Genomic DNA, 17,662 nt, shown 5'->3' on the forward strand with positions numbered 1-17,662 from the left:
CGACTATCTCTGATTAATCTATGTCTCTCCAAGTGCAGATATACTCTGTCCCTCAGAATTCTTTCTAGTAACTTCCCCACCACCAAGGTTATATTGACTAGCCTGTAATTTCCTGGTCGATCCCTTCCTCCCTTTTTTAATAATGGGACAACATTAGCAGTCCTCCAGTCCTCTGGCACCTCACCTGTGGCCAGAGAGGATTTGAAAATTACTGCCATGGTCCCGATATCTCTTTTCTTGCCTCCCTCAACAGTCTGTGATATATCTCATCTGAGCTTGCGGATTTATCCACTTTTAAGGCCACTAAACCCGCTAATACTTCCTCTCTCTCTATGTTAATTTCCTCTAATATGTCACAGTCCTCCATCCTGATGTCTATACCTGTGTCGTCCTTTTCCATTGTGAAGACTGATGCAAAGTATTCATTGGGGGCTGAATCTATGTCTTCTGGGTACACACACAGATTACCACTATGGTCCCTAATTGGACCTACTCTTTCCCTAGTTATTCTCTTGCTCTTCATATATTTTTCAAAAACCCCTTCAGGTTTTCCTTTATTCTACCCACCAATGCTTTCTCATGCACTCTCAGCTTTCCTAATTTCATTTTTAAGTTCCCCCCTGTACTTTTTATACTCTGCCGGAATCTGCCATATTGAGCCCTTGGTATCTGCCATAAGCTTCTCTTTTCTTCTTAATCCTAACCTTTATGTCCCTTGACATGTGGGGTTCTCCAGACTTGGTCCCCCACTTTATCCTTACAGGATCATATTTGCCCTGTACTCTCACTATTACCTCCTTGAATGCCACTGCTGTGACACAGTTTTATCTGCAAGTAGCTGCTTCCAGTCTAATTGGGCCAAATCGTATCTCATCTTAGTAAAATTAGCCTTTCCCTAGTTTAGAACTTTTATTCCCGGCCCAAATTTATCCTTTTCCCTAACTATCCTAAATCTAACTGAGTTATGGTCACTATCTCCAAAATGCTCCCCTACTGATATGCCTTCCATCTGCTGGGCTCATTTCTGAATGGTCTAGAACTGCCCCCTCATATGTACTATGTACTGACTAAAAAAATTCTCCTGGATGCAAATTAAGAATTTTGCTCCGTCCCTACCTTACACACTAAAATTATCCCAGTTAATATTTGGATTGTTAAAATCCCCTACTATTACTGCCTTATTATTCTTACAGTTCTCTGAAATTTCATTACACATTTGATCCTCTATCTTTCCCTGACTTTTTGGGGCCTATAGTACACAGTGTGTTTGCCCCTTTTGTGTTTTTTACTTTTACCCATTTGGCCTCATTTGATGATCCTTCCAAGATATCATCCCTCCTCAGTGCTAGAATTGATTCCTTGATCAATATTGCGACCCCCACCCCTCTTCAACCCCCTTTCTATCTTGTCTGAATACCCTATAACCAGGAATGTTGAGCTGCCAATCCTGCCCTTCTTTTAGCTAAGTCTCGGTCATAGCTATGATATCATACTCCCACGTGCCTATCTGTACCCTCAGCTCAAACTCTTATTCCTCAGACTCCTTGCATTAAAATATATTCCATTTAGCCTTTTTAAACTCACTTCTTTCTTATCTAGCCTATGTTTCCTCTGCCTTCCAGACTCACTTATTAGCATTTTAACTTCTAATTCCATCTCAGCTTCTCTCCCCTTTGAACTACTTTTCAGGATCCCACCCCTCTGCCAATTTAGTTTAAATCCACCCCAACAGCATTAGCAAACCTCCCCACGAGAATGTTGGTCCTGTTCCTGTTCAGATGCAACCCGTCCAACTTTCACAGGTCCCACCTCCCCCACAAATAGTCCCAATCTAAATCCCTCCCTCCTGTACCATCTCTCCAGCCACGCATTAATCTGCTCTATCCTTCTGTTCCTATACTCACTACCATGTAGCACCAGGAGTAATCCGGAGATTACTACCTTTGAAGTCCCGCTTTTCAATTTCCTACCTAACTCCCTAAAGTCTGCTTGCAGGACCTTGTTTTTCTTTCTTCCTATGTCATTGGTCTCAATATGGATCACGACCTCTTGCTGTTCACCCTCCCCCTTTCAGAACACCTTGCAGCCGTTCCGTCACATCCTTGATCCTGACACCTGGGAGGCAACGTACCATCCTGGAGTCACGTCTATGGCCACAAGAGTGCCTGTCTACTCCCCTCACTAATGAAACCCCTACCACTATTGCTCTTCCACAATTCGTCCTTCCCCCCTGAGCAGCTGAACCACCCACAATGCCATGGCCTTGGCTCTGGTCGGCCTCCACTGAGGAACCGTCACTCTCACTGTTTTCCAAGGCTGAAAAACAGTTTGCGAGCGAGATGCACTCGAGGGATTCCCTCACTACCTGCCTGGTCCCATTCTTCTGTCTGGTGGTCACCCATTACCTCTCTGCTTGCACTTCCTTAAGCTGCGGGGTGACCACGTCCTGAAGCTGCGGGGTGACCACGTCCTGAAGCTGCGGGGTGACCACGTCCTGAAGCTGCGGGGTGACCACGTCCTGAAGCTGCGGGGTGACCACGTCCTGAAGCTGCGGGGTGACCACGTCCTGAAGCTGCGGGGTGACCACGTCCTGAAGCTGCGGGGTGACCACGTCCTGAAGCTGCGGGGTGACCACGTCCTGAAGCTGCGGGGTGACCACGTCCTGAAGCTGCGGGGTGACCACGTCCTGAAGCTGCGGTGTGACCACGTCCTGAAGCTGCGGGGTGACCACGTCCTGAAGCTGCGGGGTGACCACGTCCTGAAGCTGCGGGGTGACCACGTCCTGAAGCTGCGGGGTGACCATGTCCTGAAACGTATTATCCACGAACCTCTCAGCCTCAGGAAGGCACAGTAGTGCCCCCAGCTGCCACTCGAGCTGCAAAACCCGGAGCTTGGGTTGCTCCAGTTGGAGGCACCTCCTGCACACGTGGTCATCCACACCGCCAGGAGTGTCTAGGATTTCCCACATAGTACAGCATGTGCAAATCACGGGACTGAGGTCCCCATACATATCTTAACTAAATAGAATATGGACCCTTGGTTTTATTTTACCTTTACTCCTACTTGAGTCTTGCTGTTTTAACCTCTCTCTCCCAAAGTCTCGCTGTTTTAACTTCTCTCTCCTGAAGTTCCCACCGCTCTCCGCGCCCCTGTCAAACTGAAGTCTCTTCCGCTCTCCACGTCCTTTTCAAACTGAAGTCCCCGCCACTCTCCGTGCCCTTTGTTGCCCATTGCCCAGCCACTGTCGTTTCTGCCGACATTTGATTCCAACTCACTCGGCTCAGATACATTCTCATCCCATCGAAGTTGGCTTTCTCCCAATTAATTATCCCTGTCCTGGATTGTTCCCTGTCCTTTTCCATAACCAACCTAAACCTTATATACAATGGTCACTGTCCCCTAAATGCTCTCCTACTGATATTCGATCCATTTGGGTCAAGTCATTCCCCAGAACCAGGTCCAACAGTGCCTGACCTCTCTGGAGGTTGGACTGGAAACATATTGCTGCAGAAAATTATCTTAAGCATTCCAGGAATTCTCGGCCCTCTTGACCCTTTTCACTATTCCTATCCCAGTCTGTATTTGGATAGTTGAAGTCCCCCATTATAATTGTTCTACAAATCTTGCACTGGTCTATAATTTCTTTGTAAATTTGTTTCTCTACATCCCATTCACTAGTTGGCGGTCTACATACTACACCGATCAATGTTATTGCACCTTTTTCATTCCTTACCTCTAGCCAGAGAAATTCTGCCCTTGAACCCTCTGGAACATCCTGTCTCTCCAGTACTGTATTGCCATCTTGAATCAACACTGCCATTCCGCCACCTTTTCTGCCTCTCCTAAACACCTTGTACCCAGGAACACTCAGTCCTGCCCTTCTTTGAGCCAGATCTCTGTTATAGTAATAATATCATAATTCTATTTGCATTTATTGCCCATCCCTAACTGCCCTGTCAAGTTATGTCCTTCTCTACTCAACACTATCGCCAACCCTGAAGTATGGAATTACCTGATTGTGTTGGATGATTCACAGGACAATCCGTACACGGTGTCACATGAAATGCACTTTACGCAGCATCTCAGTTGGTATACTGGTGCGCACACACATCAATCACATCCTTGAAAGTTTACTTGGGCAGAGATTTAAGTGGTTCTGCTCAAGCTTCTGTGGCGTTAAGATAAGTCTTTGGCACACTTACTTCAATCTGTGAAGGTCAGCGTGGGATGAAAACAGATTGAGATCAAACCGTTCTTTTAACGTTGTCCATTTGGTAGCACAATAATCCTAAAAAAAATGTTGGGATGGAATAAAATTAATCTTAAAGGCATTCAGTTACCACAAAAACTTGTCTTGGAACCAACTCTCATCAGGTTTGCATAGATAATAATGCACAACTACACATTCAGTATAGTCTAGTCAATGTGTTTGCAGATGCAATGGCAAATTCTAATTGTTGCTTTACTGTTCACTGCTTTTCTCAAATGTGAAACTGGGTTCTGGTGATTTGGAACTGCAGAATTGTAAGTAACAGACTAACTGGTTCATCCTTGCCAGTTTCAGACTAATTCCCGACGTGTAGTTAAATGAATACCAAGTCACAGAAAATAAATGTCTTGCCAGTGTCACCCACATCCAGAGAAAGAAAAAAGGCAAGACCTCTGTCAGTGAGACTTGGTGAGGCTGTGTCCTATCTCCTATTTCTTGTGGTGCAAGCTTCATATTCACTCGCTGCCTTTTTCTTTGAACCTGACACTGTCTCTCTGATCGGCTGGCTTCCCGACAACTGTGCACACGCTGTCCCACTCCCATCACCGCAGGCTGGTCAGAGGTTTGGATCAAATGGAAAGGCGGTCAGGTGCAGAACAAGAAATTTGAGAAAACGCTGTCCTGAAGCAGGTGTTGAAGATTTTCTGCAGTTACCATCTATGTCCTTGGTCATCTTGAGTTTGACTGAAGTTTCTTACTTTCCCATTACTCCATGGTGCCTTTGTAAATCCTTCCAGAATACATTGCAATTCTATCATGTGTGGGAGAGACATCAGAAACTACTGGTGAAATCAGGGGAAAATCACCTGACTAAATTTATAAGATAATTTTAAAAAACAGTCAACTTTCCTTTCACACCTTATTGCTATTGCTATGTATGAGACAATGAAGATCCTATTCAGAAACCAACTAAGAGCAGCTAAAACTTTGAACTTGGGTTGCTGCAGTTACCTGTGATGCCAATGCGAGTATATGTGGAAGATGGATGATGTTGAAAGACTATGCAGTTTTAGACTAGACAATCACTGTGAAGTAGTGAACATCAAGGCAAATGGCACAGAGAACCCCAACACTAGCCAGGGAAGATATACTCAAACTGCTTTAGTCGGACCACTTCTCATGTACTGTGTCCAGTTCTAATCACCAAGATGCAAGATAGGCACTCAAGCCTTGAGGATAATCCATTAAAGACCTCTAGCGTCAGGAGATGTTGGCATCAAGAGGAAATGGGGCTTTCGGATTGAGAAAGAGGTGACTGTGAAGTCATCCTGGAGAGGTATAGAAGATGGTAAACTACCTATTCATTGGGAGAACTCTGGGTGTCTCCCAAAGTGCTGGCCAACATTAATCCCTTGGCCAACCACATCAAAAACAGATAGTCTGGTCATTCATTCATTTACTTTCTGTGTGATCATTCCATGTGCATCTTTTGCATCAGAAGGTATTCCAATGGTTAGAAAGTACATTGGGATATCACGAGAACTATTTAAATCATTTGTCCTTTAAATGGTGTAGCAAAGGTAGATCTGGAATATTGCCTCAAGCTAAACTGATGATAGCAATAAAAGGTGGCAATGATTTAAATTTATGAAAGGAAAATTTAGTACTGATATCACAGAAAAAGGGAACAGATTTCTAGATAGTGCCATACAGACAATAATGCTTGATACTGGATACCATGATGGCAGTGGGAGGGAAGAGACTGAGGGGAGTGAAGAAAAATAAATTGCAACATCGTTCTGGATAGATGAGTGAAAATGCCTCAAGCAACCTCTCCTATCTATGAAATATCACCCATTTCTGTTCAAGAGAATTAGTTAGGAATGTAGAGCTCTCCACACAAGGAGTGGTTGAGATGAACAGCATTGGTGCGATAAAGGGAAACCTAGTTAAGCACATTAGGGAAAAAAGAATATAAGGCTATGCTGATACAGTTCGATGAAGAGGGTGGGAGGATGCTCATATGGAGCATATACACTTGCATGGATCAATTGGGCTGAATGGATGATCCATCTCAGCCTCCTTTCGAGGTTCCCAGCATCACAGGTTCCAGTCTTCAGCCAATTCAATTCACTCCATTTAATATCAAGAAATGGCTGAAGGCATTGGATACTGTAAGGCAATGGGCCCCGAAAAATTTCAGGCAATAGTACTTAAGATTTATGCTCCAGAACTAGCTGCAATCCTAGCCAAGCTGTTCCAGTGCAGTTACAACACTGGCATCCAACTGGCAATGTGAAAAATTGCCCATTTATAACCTGTCCACAAGAAGTAGGGCAAATCCAATGCCATCGATTACTGCCCCATCACTATTGATCACCAGCAAAGTGATGGAAGGTGTCATTGCCAGTGCTACCATGTGGCACTTACTCAGCAATAACCGGCTCACTGACGCTCAGTTTGGGTTCCACCAGGACCACTCAACTCCTGACCTCTTTACAGAATTTGTCCAAATATGGACAAAAGTGCTGAACTCCAAAGGTGAAGTGAGAGTGACTGCCCTTGGCATCAAGACAGCATTTGACAAAGTGTGGCATCAAGAAGCCTTAGCATAACTGGAGTCAATGGGAATCGGGGGAAAACTCTCCACTGGTTGGAGTCATACCTAGCACAAAGGAAGATGTTGTGGTTGTTGTAAGCCAATCATCTCAGTCCCCCTACAGCACTGCAGGAGTTCCTCAGGGTAGTGTCCTAGGGCCAATCATCTTTAGCTACTTTACCAATGACTTTCTCTCCCATGAAAGATCAGGAGTGGGATTTTCGCTAATCATTGCACAATGTTCAGCACCATTTGTGACTCCTCAGATACTGAAGCTGTCCGTGTCCTTATGCAGCAAGACCTGAACAATATTCAGACTTGGGCAGATAAGTGGCAAATAATATTCACACCACACGAATGCCAGGCAATGACGATAGTCATAGTCATAGAGTTATACAGCACAGAAACAGAGCTTTGCTCCCAGCATGTCCGTGTCAGTCATCAAGCACCTATCTATTCTAATCCCATTTTCCAGCACTTGGTCCGTAGCCCTGTATGCTATGGTGTTTCAAGTGCTCATCTAAACACTTCTTACATACTGTGAGGGTTCCTGCATGTACCACCCCCTCAGGCAGTATGTTCCAGATTCCAACCACCCTCTGGGTGAAAACATTTTTCCTCTAAACCCCCTGCCCCTTACCTTAAATCTATACCCCTGGTTATTGACACCTCCGCTAAGGGGAAAAGCTTCTTCCTATCTACTCTATCTAGACCCCTCATAATTTTATATACCTCTATCAGTCCCCCCTCAGCCTTCTCTGCTCTAAGGAAAACAGCCTATCCTATCCAGTCTCCCTTCATAGCTGAAACGCTCCAGCCCAGGCAACATCCTGGTGAATCTCCTCTGCACCCTCTCCAGTGCAATCACATCCTTCTTATAGTGTGGCGACCAGAACTGTACACAGTACTCCAGCTGTGGCCTAACTAACATTTTATACAGCTCCAACATAACCTCCCTGCTCTTATATTCTATGCCTTGGCTAATAAAAGCAAATATCCCATATGCCTTCTTAAATACCTTATCTACCTGTGCTGCTTCCTTCAAGGATCTATGGACATGTACGCCAAGGTCCCTCAGATCCTCTGTACTTCCTAGGGTCCTACCATTCATTATGTATTCCCTTGCTGCGTTAGTCCTCCCAAAATGCATCACCTCACACTTCTCAAGATTAAATTCCATTTGCCACTGCTCCACCCATCTTATCAGCCCATCTATATCACCTTGTAATCTAAGGCGTTCCTCCTCACTATTTACGACACCACCAATTTTTGTGTCATCTGCGAACTTACTGATCATACTTCCTCTATTCATGTCTAAATCATTAATGTACACTACAAACAGCAAGGGTCCCAGCACTGATCCCTGCGATACGCCACTCATTACAGGCTTCCAATTGCAAAAACAACCTTTGACCATCACCCTCTGCTTTCCTGCCACTAAGCCAATTTTGGATCCAATTTGCCAAATTGCCCTGGATCCCATGGGCTCTTACCTTCTTGACCATTCTCCCGTGCGGGACCTTGTCAAAAGCTTTATTAAAGTCCATGTAGACTACATCAATTGCACCACCCTAATCTATACAATTAGTCACCTCCTCGAAAAATTCCATCAAATCTCCAACCGGAAGGAATCTAACCATCTCCATCAATGGCATTGTCGTCAACATCCTGAGGGTTAGCATTGACCAGAAACTGAACTGGGCCAGCCATACAAATACTCTAGCTACAAGAGCAGATCAGAGGCTGGGAACTATGAGATGAGTAACTCACCTTCTGACTTTCAAAAGACTGTCCACAAGTCAGGAGTGTAATGGAATACTCTCCACTTGCCTGGATGAGTGCAGCTCCAACAACACTCAAAAAGCTGGACACCATTCAGGACAAAGCAGACCACTTGATGGGCACCCCATCCACCACCTTAAACATTCACTCCCTCCACCGCCGATGAACAGTGGCAGCAGTGTGTACCATTGACAGGATGCAATGCAGTAACTCAACAACGTTCCTTCAACCACACATTCCAAACTCGCAGCCTCTACGATCTAGAAGGACAAGGGAAACAGACACATGGGAACACCACCATCTAGAAGTTCTCGTCCAAGCCACGCACTATTCTGACTTGGAACTATATCACCGTTCCTTCACTATCACTAGGTCAAAATCCTGGAACTCCCTTCCTAACAGCACTATTGGTGTACCTACACCACATGGACTGCAGCAGTTCAAGAAGGCAGCTCACCACCACCTTCTTAAGGGCAATTAGGGATGGGAAATAAACGCTGGCCTAGTTAGCAACATCCACATCCCATGAAAGAATAAAAAATAATGACCTCTGTGCTGTACATTCTATATGTTAACATTCTATATGTTGGATTTGATAAAAATGATTCTTATAAGCATGCAAGAGAGGCACTAGACTTCCATACCTGGGCTGCTTTTGTGTACTTAACACCAACATATTGACCTCCCATGCGCAACACGTCTTCAGTACAGTAATAAAACTCAGAGAATCCGTAGAATTCACTATTATAGAAGTCAATGGGTGACTGATAAACCCCATTGAGCGATGTGTTGGCCCCATTCCCTTTGTTTAGGAATGGTTTTATTTGCTTGCAACACTCGTCAAAGTTCCCTGTTCCTTTCAAGAGCAACGTCTGTTCATCCTTCTGAATGGTGTCGGTTGTTTCAACAGACAAGCAGGGATCGAGGTAGGGACTCTCCTCATTCACACCCATATGCTGGCCAAGTAATCTGCAATAAAAAGTAACTTCTTTATATTCCAAAATATATCTCCAGCGAATTAAACAGTCTTTCCTTTCTCTATCATTTGTTCCATTTGGACGCTGGGCGGAATTGTCCTGGATTCGCACTGAGTTCAGTAGAGGGTGAGAAAAACGACATCTTACCCGCCGGCCGCAATGCTGGCTTTTCACACTGCATTGTCCCAAACCCGCCACATTAATTATGAATTCCCAGGATACATGTTGTTTCCAATTCACCTGCCACCTCACCTCTTCATCATGCTAGGCACCACATTTAAAGTTCAGCTCTGCTCAGTCCTTCCAGCCCAGAACAGCAGCAAAGAACACACGGCTCCGAAAGGCAAGAAGACTACAGCCCTTGAGTGCCTTCTGGACATTGTGGAGGCTCGCTATGATGTCCTCTATCCCGCTCTGGCCGCAGGAGAGGCAGCTACATTACCACTCCGGCTTGGTAGGCGATGGCGGTGGTGATCGGTGCCAATGCTGCACAGAAGGGATTGGTCATCCAATGCAGCTAGAGGATGAATGATCTAATCCGTGCAGCCAGGGTAAGGCAACCATCCCATCACTCTAAACTCTCACGCTCAAGCCCATCACACATTGGGCGGAATTTTCTGACATGCTGGCGGTGGGTGTGATAGGTGGTGTGCGTGGAAAATATGGCGGGACCCGTTTCACGAGGGCGTGAAGGCAGGTCGCGATCTTCCGCTCAGCCCGCCAATGATGGGCTGCGTTTCCTGCCATTGGTCAGCGGGGAGCTAATTGTAATACATTAGCATATAATTAGAAGGCCATTCTGCCAAGACTCTCGGAACCCTGCCATAACATCTGCCCACGTCGGCGGGAAACCACACCGATGTGGTTCACAACCGCACGCAGGCGACGCGCATTTGGCAGCATCCACTTTGGGGGCTTGCCTGTTGACCAGGGGGAGTGGGTGGCCCGGGGGCAAGTGCTGGCCAGCCTCGGAGTTGACTGCTGAGGGTGGGGGGGGGGGGGGGGGGGGGGGGGGTGTCAAGTTCTGCCCTGATGCTGCATCCCGCGCACAGGCAATCTAGGAGGGGGGGGGGGGCAGGGTAAGTGAGGGGAGTGCCCACGCATTCGGGACACCTGTATAGACTGACCATGCCGCTGCAACTGAGGCAGATCAGGCGCAGCCAAATGATATGACTGGGGTCAGGCTCCTAGCCTGCTCGCCCATGCATTCAACACAGAGGCACCAAAGGGCCACAAGGCACTCCATACCTTACCCCACTTCCCCACCACAAACTTTGAGTCTGCCACCAATTTATTGGGCCGTGGAGCAGTTGGACTGCACATGTTGTACAATCTCCTCACCAACGCTGTCCATGTAGCATTGCTGGAGGCACTCATAGCCCTTTGCAATCTCAGCATCCAGTGTCCCCCACGTCGCAGGTTGACAGGGCAGCCATGCAGCGCACTCATTTCTAGCCATCCAGGGATTGGGACAGCCAGGATGCAAGGGCCACTGGATTTGTCCGGATCTCAGGACTCCCACAGTTGCAGGGTGCGACTGACTGCACTCATGTGGTGCTTAGGTCTCCATCGCTACACTCAGTGGACTTCATCAACCGCAAGGGCTTCCACTCACTGAATGTGCAGCTGGTATGCAACCACCAGAAACGTATCCTGCAGGTATGTGCACTGTTTCCAGGGAGTGTGAGGCTGGACCACCACTGTGGTCTGAAAGTTGTGGAGCACAGGGAAGAGGCCTTGGGCTGAGGCAGCTGCTTTTTATCTTGTGCAGAAAGGTTTCACATGTGAGTGACAAGGACACTATTCATCAGAACATGGAGCCACAGGCAGGGTGACATTCTTAGGAGTTTATTGACAAAGGTGAACTGTATGTACAAAATCATCAACACCTGTGTCCAGGCTGTGCAACTACTCTTACTTAACTTTCCTAACCCTGCCACTACGTCTGGGTGCTCCCCGGGCATCCACAGCAGAGGTGCAGACAGCCTGCTGACTGTGATGCCCGGTCTGTGATGACTTTGGCAGCGTCCTCTGGAGGGCCAAGACTTGGAGGGCTGCTTTCGGGGTCCTGCTGTGTGGCAGTGGCACCCTCCTCGGCCTGTGAAGCTGGATCTGCGGAAGTCACAGGAAGAGGGGATTCAGATGGGCCTGTCACTTCTACAGTCACCTGGGTGGATGGCCCCGGAGGTTGCACCTGCTGATCCTCCTCCCTGTGGGTGCTGGGGGGCCCTTGGCTGACTCTGTGAGCGGAAGGCGTAGCTGGAATGAGATCGAGCTGCCCAGCACCCCTCTTGCGTTCACATTGTTGGAGGCCAACTATAGATCAGCGATGGAGTTAAGCCCGTGCAGCAGTGCAAGAGTGACATTCTGGACCAAGGTCTCCATGGCGACCGTCATCCTGCCAGTGTTGACCTTGGTGCGTTGGCAATGCCGGCACTATCACCTCAGCCTGAAGACGGACGGACTCCTCCATTGTGCCCTGCAATCTGAGAAGTCCTGTTGTTCCCTAGCTTGCCTTTGCAGCTCCAGCAACTGTGACATGACCAAGTCCAGAGGCTCATCATCTGACTCAGCAACGTTCTGGCCTCCAGCAATCCTCCAAGTGCTGGGGACCTGGGAAGTCCCTGCCTCTGCCTGCTGTGGATCAGAAAGCGCGATGTGCTCACCAGATTGTGATCCCAAGGCTACTCTAAAGCTAGGTCCCACTGAGGTGTGTGTCTCTGCACTGGTGCAGGGTGTGGGTGAGCGCTGTGATGGGACTTCAGGGAGAAGACCTTCAGATTTCTCTTCAGAGATTTCTTCGAAGCTTGATTGGAGGCCCTGGGTCATGGACTCTGTTGACTGTTTGGCAGATGTTGCCTGCGAAAGCAAGTGGAGATAATTAGTGCATGGTAGTGGCCTGTGAAACAGGACACATCACTCACGGCATGGTTGTCTGATGGATGTTGCACTGCTGGATCCTCACTTGGTAGAGCAGCGCCGACCTCCCCGTCAGCACTGGACTGGTCTAGGTCACCGCCCACCAGCTGGATGGCTCTGTTTTGAAATTCTGTGAGAACTTTGATCTCTGGCATCCATCCACCTGTCTCAGGCCTTTCCCCCCACTGTTGGGAGCTAGTTTGTCCTGCATGGATACAGATGGGGAGAGTGTATCCTGCCAGGCCAGATGATAACTATGCCTGGCCTGTGTGGGTGGTGAATGGTCCCATGGATGGGATGAGGACAATGACAGTGTGTGTGAGAGAGTGAATGGTGATGTCCCTTGCACTGGCAGTGAGTGAGGGCCCTGTGGATGTGTGATGGGTTTGAGAGTGTGAGATTTGGGAGTGATGAAAAGAGCCTGGCAGAAAGGAGGAGATCATTCATCCTTTTGCGGCACTGGGTCGCTGTCCTCCTCCGCAGGGTGTTTGCACTGACCACCACTGCCATCACCTCCCAAGCCGGGTTGGTGACATTGCTGCCCACCCAGCGGCCAGAGCAAATCCTGTCGGGCCTCCATGGCATCCAGCAGTCGCTCAAGGGACCCGTCATTGAAGCGGGGGGGTTGCAGTCTTCTTTCCTTTGCTGGCCTTGTTTCCTGGACAGCGGCGGTGAGCTGGTGGCGATGAGTGTTTTGCTGGCAGCTGCCTTTTAAAGATGGTAGCCAGCGTGATGCAACAGTGAGGTGATAGCGAGCGGACGAATGAGAGCCCACCATGGAAACGGCGTGTTTCCCGAGGATGCATAAATAATGAGGTGGGCTGGGGAAGATACGGCGTGAAAACCCGTCATTTTCGTCAGGCGGTTAGGACTCCATTTTACCCACCCGCTACCGCACTTAGTGCAATTCTGGGAAAATTCCGCCCATTCACTGGCATCTCACTCACTGCCAGCTCAAGGGACATCACCACTCATTCTCACACTCATACCCTCACATGTCCATCTGGCCTCATTTCCGCTGGAGGCTGCCCCCTCAGCCCTCACCATCTTGAGGCCACTTGCACCGATCAACATGCGCTCCCACACAAACCCTGGAATACCCCCCTTCCCCAGTACAGCCACCTGGTCCTTTTCCTGAGGCCACTTCTCCCCCTCCCACAAGCAAACCCTTGGCCTGCAGCTGTGGAAAAGCCGGCCACATGTGGCTGATCTGGTAGGTAGAGACCTGCCCGTGAAACCCCCCTAAAAGTGATATGGTGCCGTCGGTGAAGCCTGGCATTGATGACTGCGAATGCTGACCAAAGCAAGGTAGGCAAACAAGCCTTGAAGTCGCACATGAAAAGTGCAGTCTGGGAAGTGCATACCTTATATAAGCTGTCGTGAAACACAGGCAGATGATCCAGCTCAGGGGGAGGGTGTCTGTGTGTGTGTGTGCGCTGGGGGTGGTGGCAGCGGTGAACAATTCTGCAAGGCTGGCCTAATAAATGATATGCAAATGTATTACAATGAGTTTCCCAACGTCTGATGGCGAGAAACGCAACTGGTTTCTCGCCGTCATGAAACCGATCTCGCCATATTGTCCGTTCACGCCAACAAACATGGATGAAGCCAGCAGACATGGAAAATCCCGGCCACTATCTCAAAAATATTACCCATCTAAATTCCGAAGTCACATTTATATACTGCTGTTTTGTTTTTGACTCGATTTTTGAAATCAGTTTTATATGTACTTAAGATTGTCTTGATGACATGTAGGTAACCAGTAGGTGTTTAAGGTGGTGGATGGGGTGTCAGTCAAGTGGGCTGTTTTGTCCTGAATGGTGTCCAGCTTCTTGAGCACAAGCTGCCTAAACTCTAATTACAGTACAGCTTTGCAATGAATTGCAGGTATCCAGTATTACATGCACACACCCAGGCGCTCGCAGCACACACGTGGATCTCAGCCTGTAAATCGGCCCAAATATCCATTGTTAATCTATATATAAACCCTCTGAGCCACTCGATGAATTCCCAGCCAGTAACCTGTTTCCTGTTATTCTACACATCATTTGCAGAGAAGAGAGTGAGAATTACTAACTTAGTGCACAATGTGGTGCCAATTTCAAAATATATAGTTTTACGATAAATAGTTGTACCGAAATAACAGAATTTTGCTGCTATTTTGGGGAAGTAGAAATCAAATTTAAATAATATCCGTTAACACAGTACAGGGTTATCCTAGGCATCTGTAAGTCAAAGCATATTCTCACATACAAATAGTGTCTTAGGACATCTTAAGTGTATGAAAGAAGCTGCCTAAATACAAAGGTTCTTTCTTTCCCCTTTAGTGATGTAAGGCAAAAATATCATTCTGCTTTTCAAGGGGGGTTTTTAACTGGTTGCTATGAAATCTGCCCATTCCCCCTACATTTTGTCCTCTTCCTCGATTTGTGCACCTTCATGATTGCTGATTGCCCTCTGCTACAACAGCCATCACGTGAGAGCAAGAAGAGCAGTTTAACTGCAAAGGACAGAGCCTGATCTCACCCATTGGCTATGCTCAGGCACTTAAAACAAGGAATGCTGGATAGGAGTCAGGAGCATGAACCCGATGGGATTCTCCACTTCCTAATTTGGGGCACTGAAACCATTCATAACATGCCAACCATTTCTCAGTTGATGTCAGATAACCCAGGCCTTCATCATCTGCATGTTGAGCCATTGCCATTCTCAGTAAGCTTGCTGTCCAATTTTGGGCTTCTGACAGTAAACTACAGTCCTACAACATGTAACGTACCTATTTGTAGTAGTGGTATTATTAAAAATTAGATCTTCATAGCGTTGCCTTGCATAATTCCCACCGAATCCCAGGAAGGTAGTTACATAGACCCTGTATACATGCTCAGTGTGATGCAAGTCACAGCCAAGGTTGAATTCAGCCAATAAACCTTTAGCAGCTTCTTCCTGCAATGATAAACCTGCAGCTTAGTCAGAATGAAATTTTTTACAAGTTAAATGAATGCATTGTTTCTCTATGCATCGTTCACAATCTCTTGAATACTTGTTCTCCTCCCTAAGTTATCAAAATAAACCCTCAAAAATAATCCCCTATCATTCTTTACAAAAAAGAAAATACCAAAAGAAATGAAAAACAAATAAATCCCATTTTATGTTTTGGATGAACTGTATTCTCAGAGGTGAAATCCATCAGTGCTGGGAATGGAATGATTTTTTCAATCCTTCCATCTAGCGTCAGCATCGATCACTGCCCAACTGAAGTTCAGAGTAAAGGTTGCCCCACATTGTGATGGGATCCTTACTCTTTTTAAAAGGGTCTCAAAGCTGATACTCTTTCTTTAAAAATTATGTTCAGTTTCTATAATATTAAAAATTCTACTCATAATTGTTGCCAACATTTCTGTGATAAATTTCCTGAAAAGTACCTATGTAAACTTGTTATGCATTGTGGTGCCTCCATTTTACATCTGCTAATCAGCTGTCTTCAGTCTGTACTGAGGACTCCTATGCTATTACCACTTCCACTGGTTGCATCCTTAGCTGCCACACATTTTGCTATTTAATTATAATATTACAACATTGACACTTCATTAGATGTAAAAGCACTTTGGTCCTTGGGTCATGAAAAGCACTATATAAATGCGAGCTCCATCAATCAAAACAAAATCAAAGAATGACAGAAGAATAAGGACAGAATGTATAACTTTAAAGCGAGGCTCGAGTTATGTCTCCATGCCCTAGGACATCTTTTAATCCTGTTTCATCTGGAGATTGCACTTGGTCTTGACTCCCTGTATGTAATGCCATAGGAATTTGACCACTTTTATATAAAGTGTCAGCTATGTGACCATATAACCTACATTACCAATGCTTCCCTCCCATGTTGTTCCCTTGTCAGTTAGAGCTTTGTGTTTTATACATTCAGCCAACAACTAAGTCTGACCCTGGTCAGAACCTTGAATTGGAATATTGCTATCTACAGACAGATAGTTCAAAACAACAGTGAAGGACCATGAGCTGCAACAGCTCAAGCAGCAGTTGTTATCACATCTGGCAAAAATCGAGAGCCATTACAAACAACATCCCTTTCACCCAACAGACTGCAAATTATGTTCTGCTGTAACTTGCCAAGAACAAATACGTACACAGCAACCCTTATAATTAAAGGGAAACTTAGTTCAAAGTGGCTGATTCTTCGTCAGACAGTTGCAAGGGAGAGGAATGAAGTTGTTGGCTAGGGAACTTGGTTGCAGCAGGAATTGAAGACAATGGCTTCAGTCTTCCAACATATTTAGGTGGAGGAAATTTCTGCTTGCCCACTACTGAATATCAGATAAGCAGTCTGACAATTTGGAAACAGTGTAAACATCAAAGGAAGTGGGGATGAGATAGAGCTGGGAGACATCTGCATACACTGCTTTTTTTGGATGATGTTGCCAAGGGACAGCTTGCAAATAGGAAATAAGGAGCCAAGGAGAGACCCTTGCGGGACACCAAAGGTAACGGTACGGGAGCAGGAAGAAAAGCCATTGTAGGTGATTCTCTGACCATGATTAGATAAATAAGAAAAGAAAAAGGCAATTACAGCCCAAATTAACTGGGCAGGAGGAGGCAAGGAGTGGATGAGAGACGGGAAGAGGAGGAGTGGGTGAGGAGGAGGAAAAGAGAGGTGAATGAGGAAGAGGAACAGGAGTAGAGGGGTGGGTGAGGAATGGAAGGAGGACGGGTGGGTGAGGAGGAGGAGGAAGAGGAGGAGACGGGTGGGTGAGCAGGAGAGGGAAAGATGAGGAGGAGAGGGATAGGTGAGGAACAGGAGGAGGAAGAGAGGGGTGGATGAGGAAGAGAAGCAGGAGGAGAGGGGTGAGTGAGGAGGAGGAGGGGTGGGTGAGTAATGGGATGAGCAGGGATCAGTGAGATGGAAGAGAGGGATGGGTGAGGAAGAGGAGGAGGGGAGAGTAGAAGGGTGGGTAAAGAAAAGGACGAAGAGATGAGTGGGTGAGGAGCAGGAGGAGAGGGATTTTTATATTCTTCCATGAGATATGGGTGTCGCTGGCAGGGCCCAGCATTTATTTCCCATCCCTAATTGCCCTTGAGAAGGTGGTGGCGAGTTGTCTTCTTGAACTGCTGCAGTCCATGTGGTGTCGGTACACCCATAATGCTTTTAGGGAGGGAGTTCAG

At 46.8% G+C, this 17,662-nt stretch overlaps 1 protein-coding gene across 3 annotated transcripts in view; it reads right to left on the bottom strand.

The window, feature by feature from the left end:
* The window catches only part of LOC121289975 (ectonucleoside triphosphate diphosphohydrolase 4-like), a 105,599-nt gene that overhangs the window by 26,083 nt on the left and 61,854 nt on the right, over positions 1-17,662 (bottom strand). For all 3 annotated transcript variants that reach the window (XR_005945687.1, XM_041210001.1, XM_041210000.1), the window contains exons 9-11: positions 15,264-15,430; positions 9,236-9,560; positions 4,203-4,288 (exon numbers count right to left, since the gene is read on the bottom strand). Coding sequence is in view for 2 of the 3 variants with exons in the window: in XM_041210001.1 (XP_041065935.1) it covers positions 4,203-4,288; positions 9,236-9,560; positions 15,264-15,430 (578 nt within the window). In the remaining variant the exon portion in view is untranslated. The remainder of the gene's footprint in view (positions 1-4,202; positions 4,289-9,235; positions 9,561-15,263; positions 15,431-17,662) is intronic.

Source organism: Carcharodon carcharias, chromosome 17, assembly GCF_017639515.1.
Source record: "Carcharodon carcharias isolate sCarCar2 chromosome 17, sCarCar2.pri, whole genome shotgun sequence".
In the NCBI taxonomy this organism is placed as follows: domain Eukaryota; kingdom Metazoa; phylum Chordata; class Chondrichthyes; order Lamniformes; family Lamnidae; genus Carcharodon; species Carcharodon carcharias.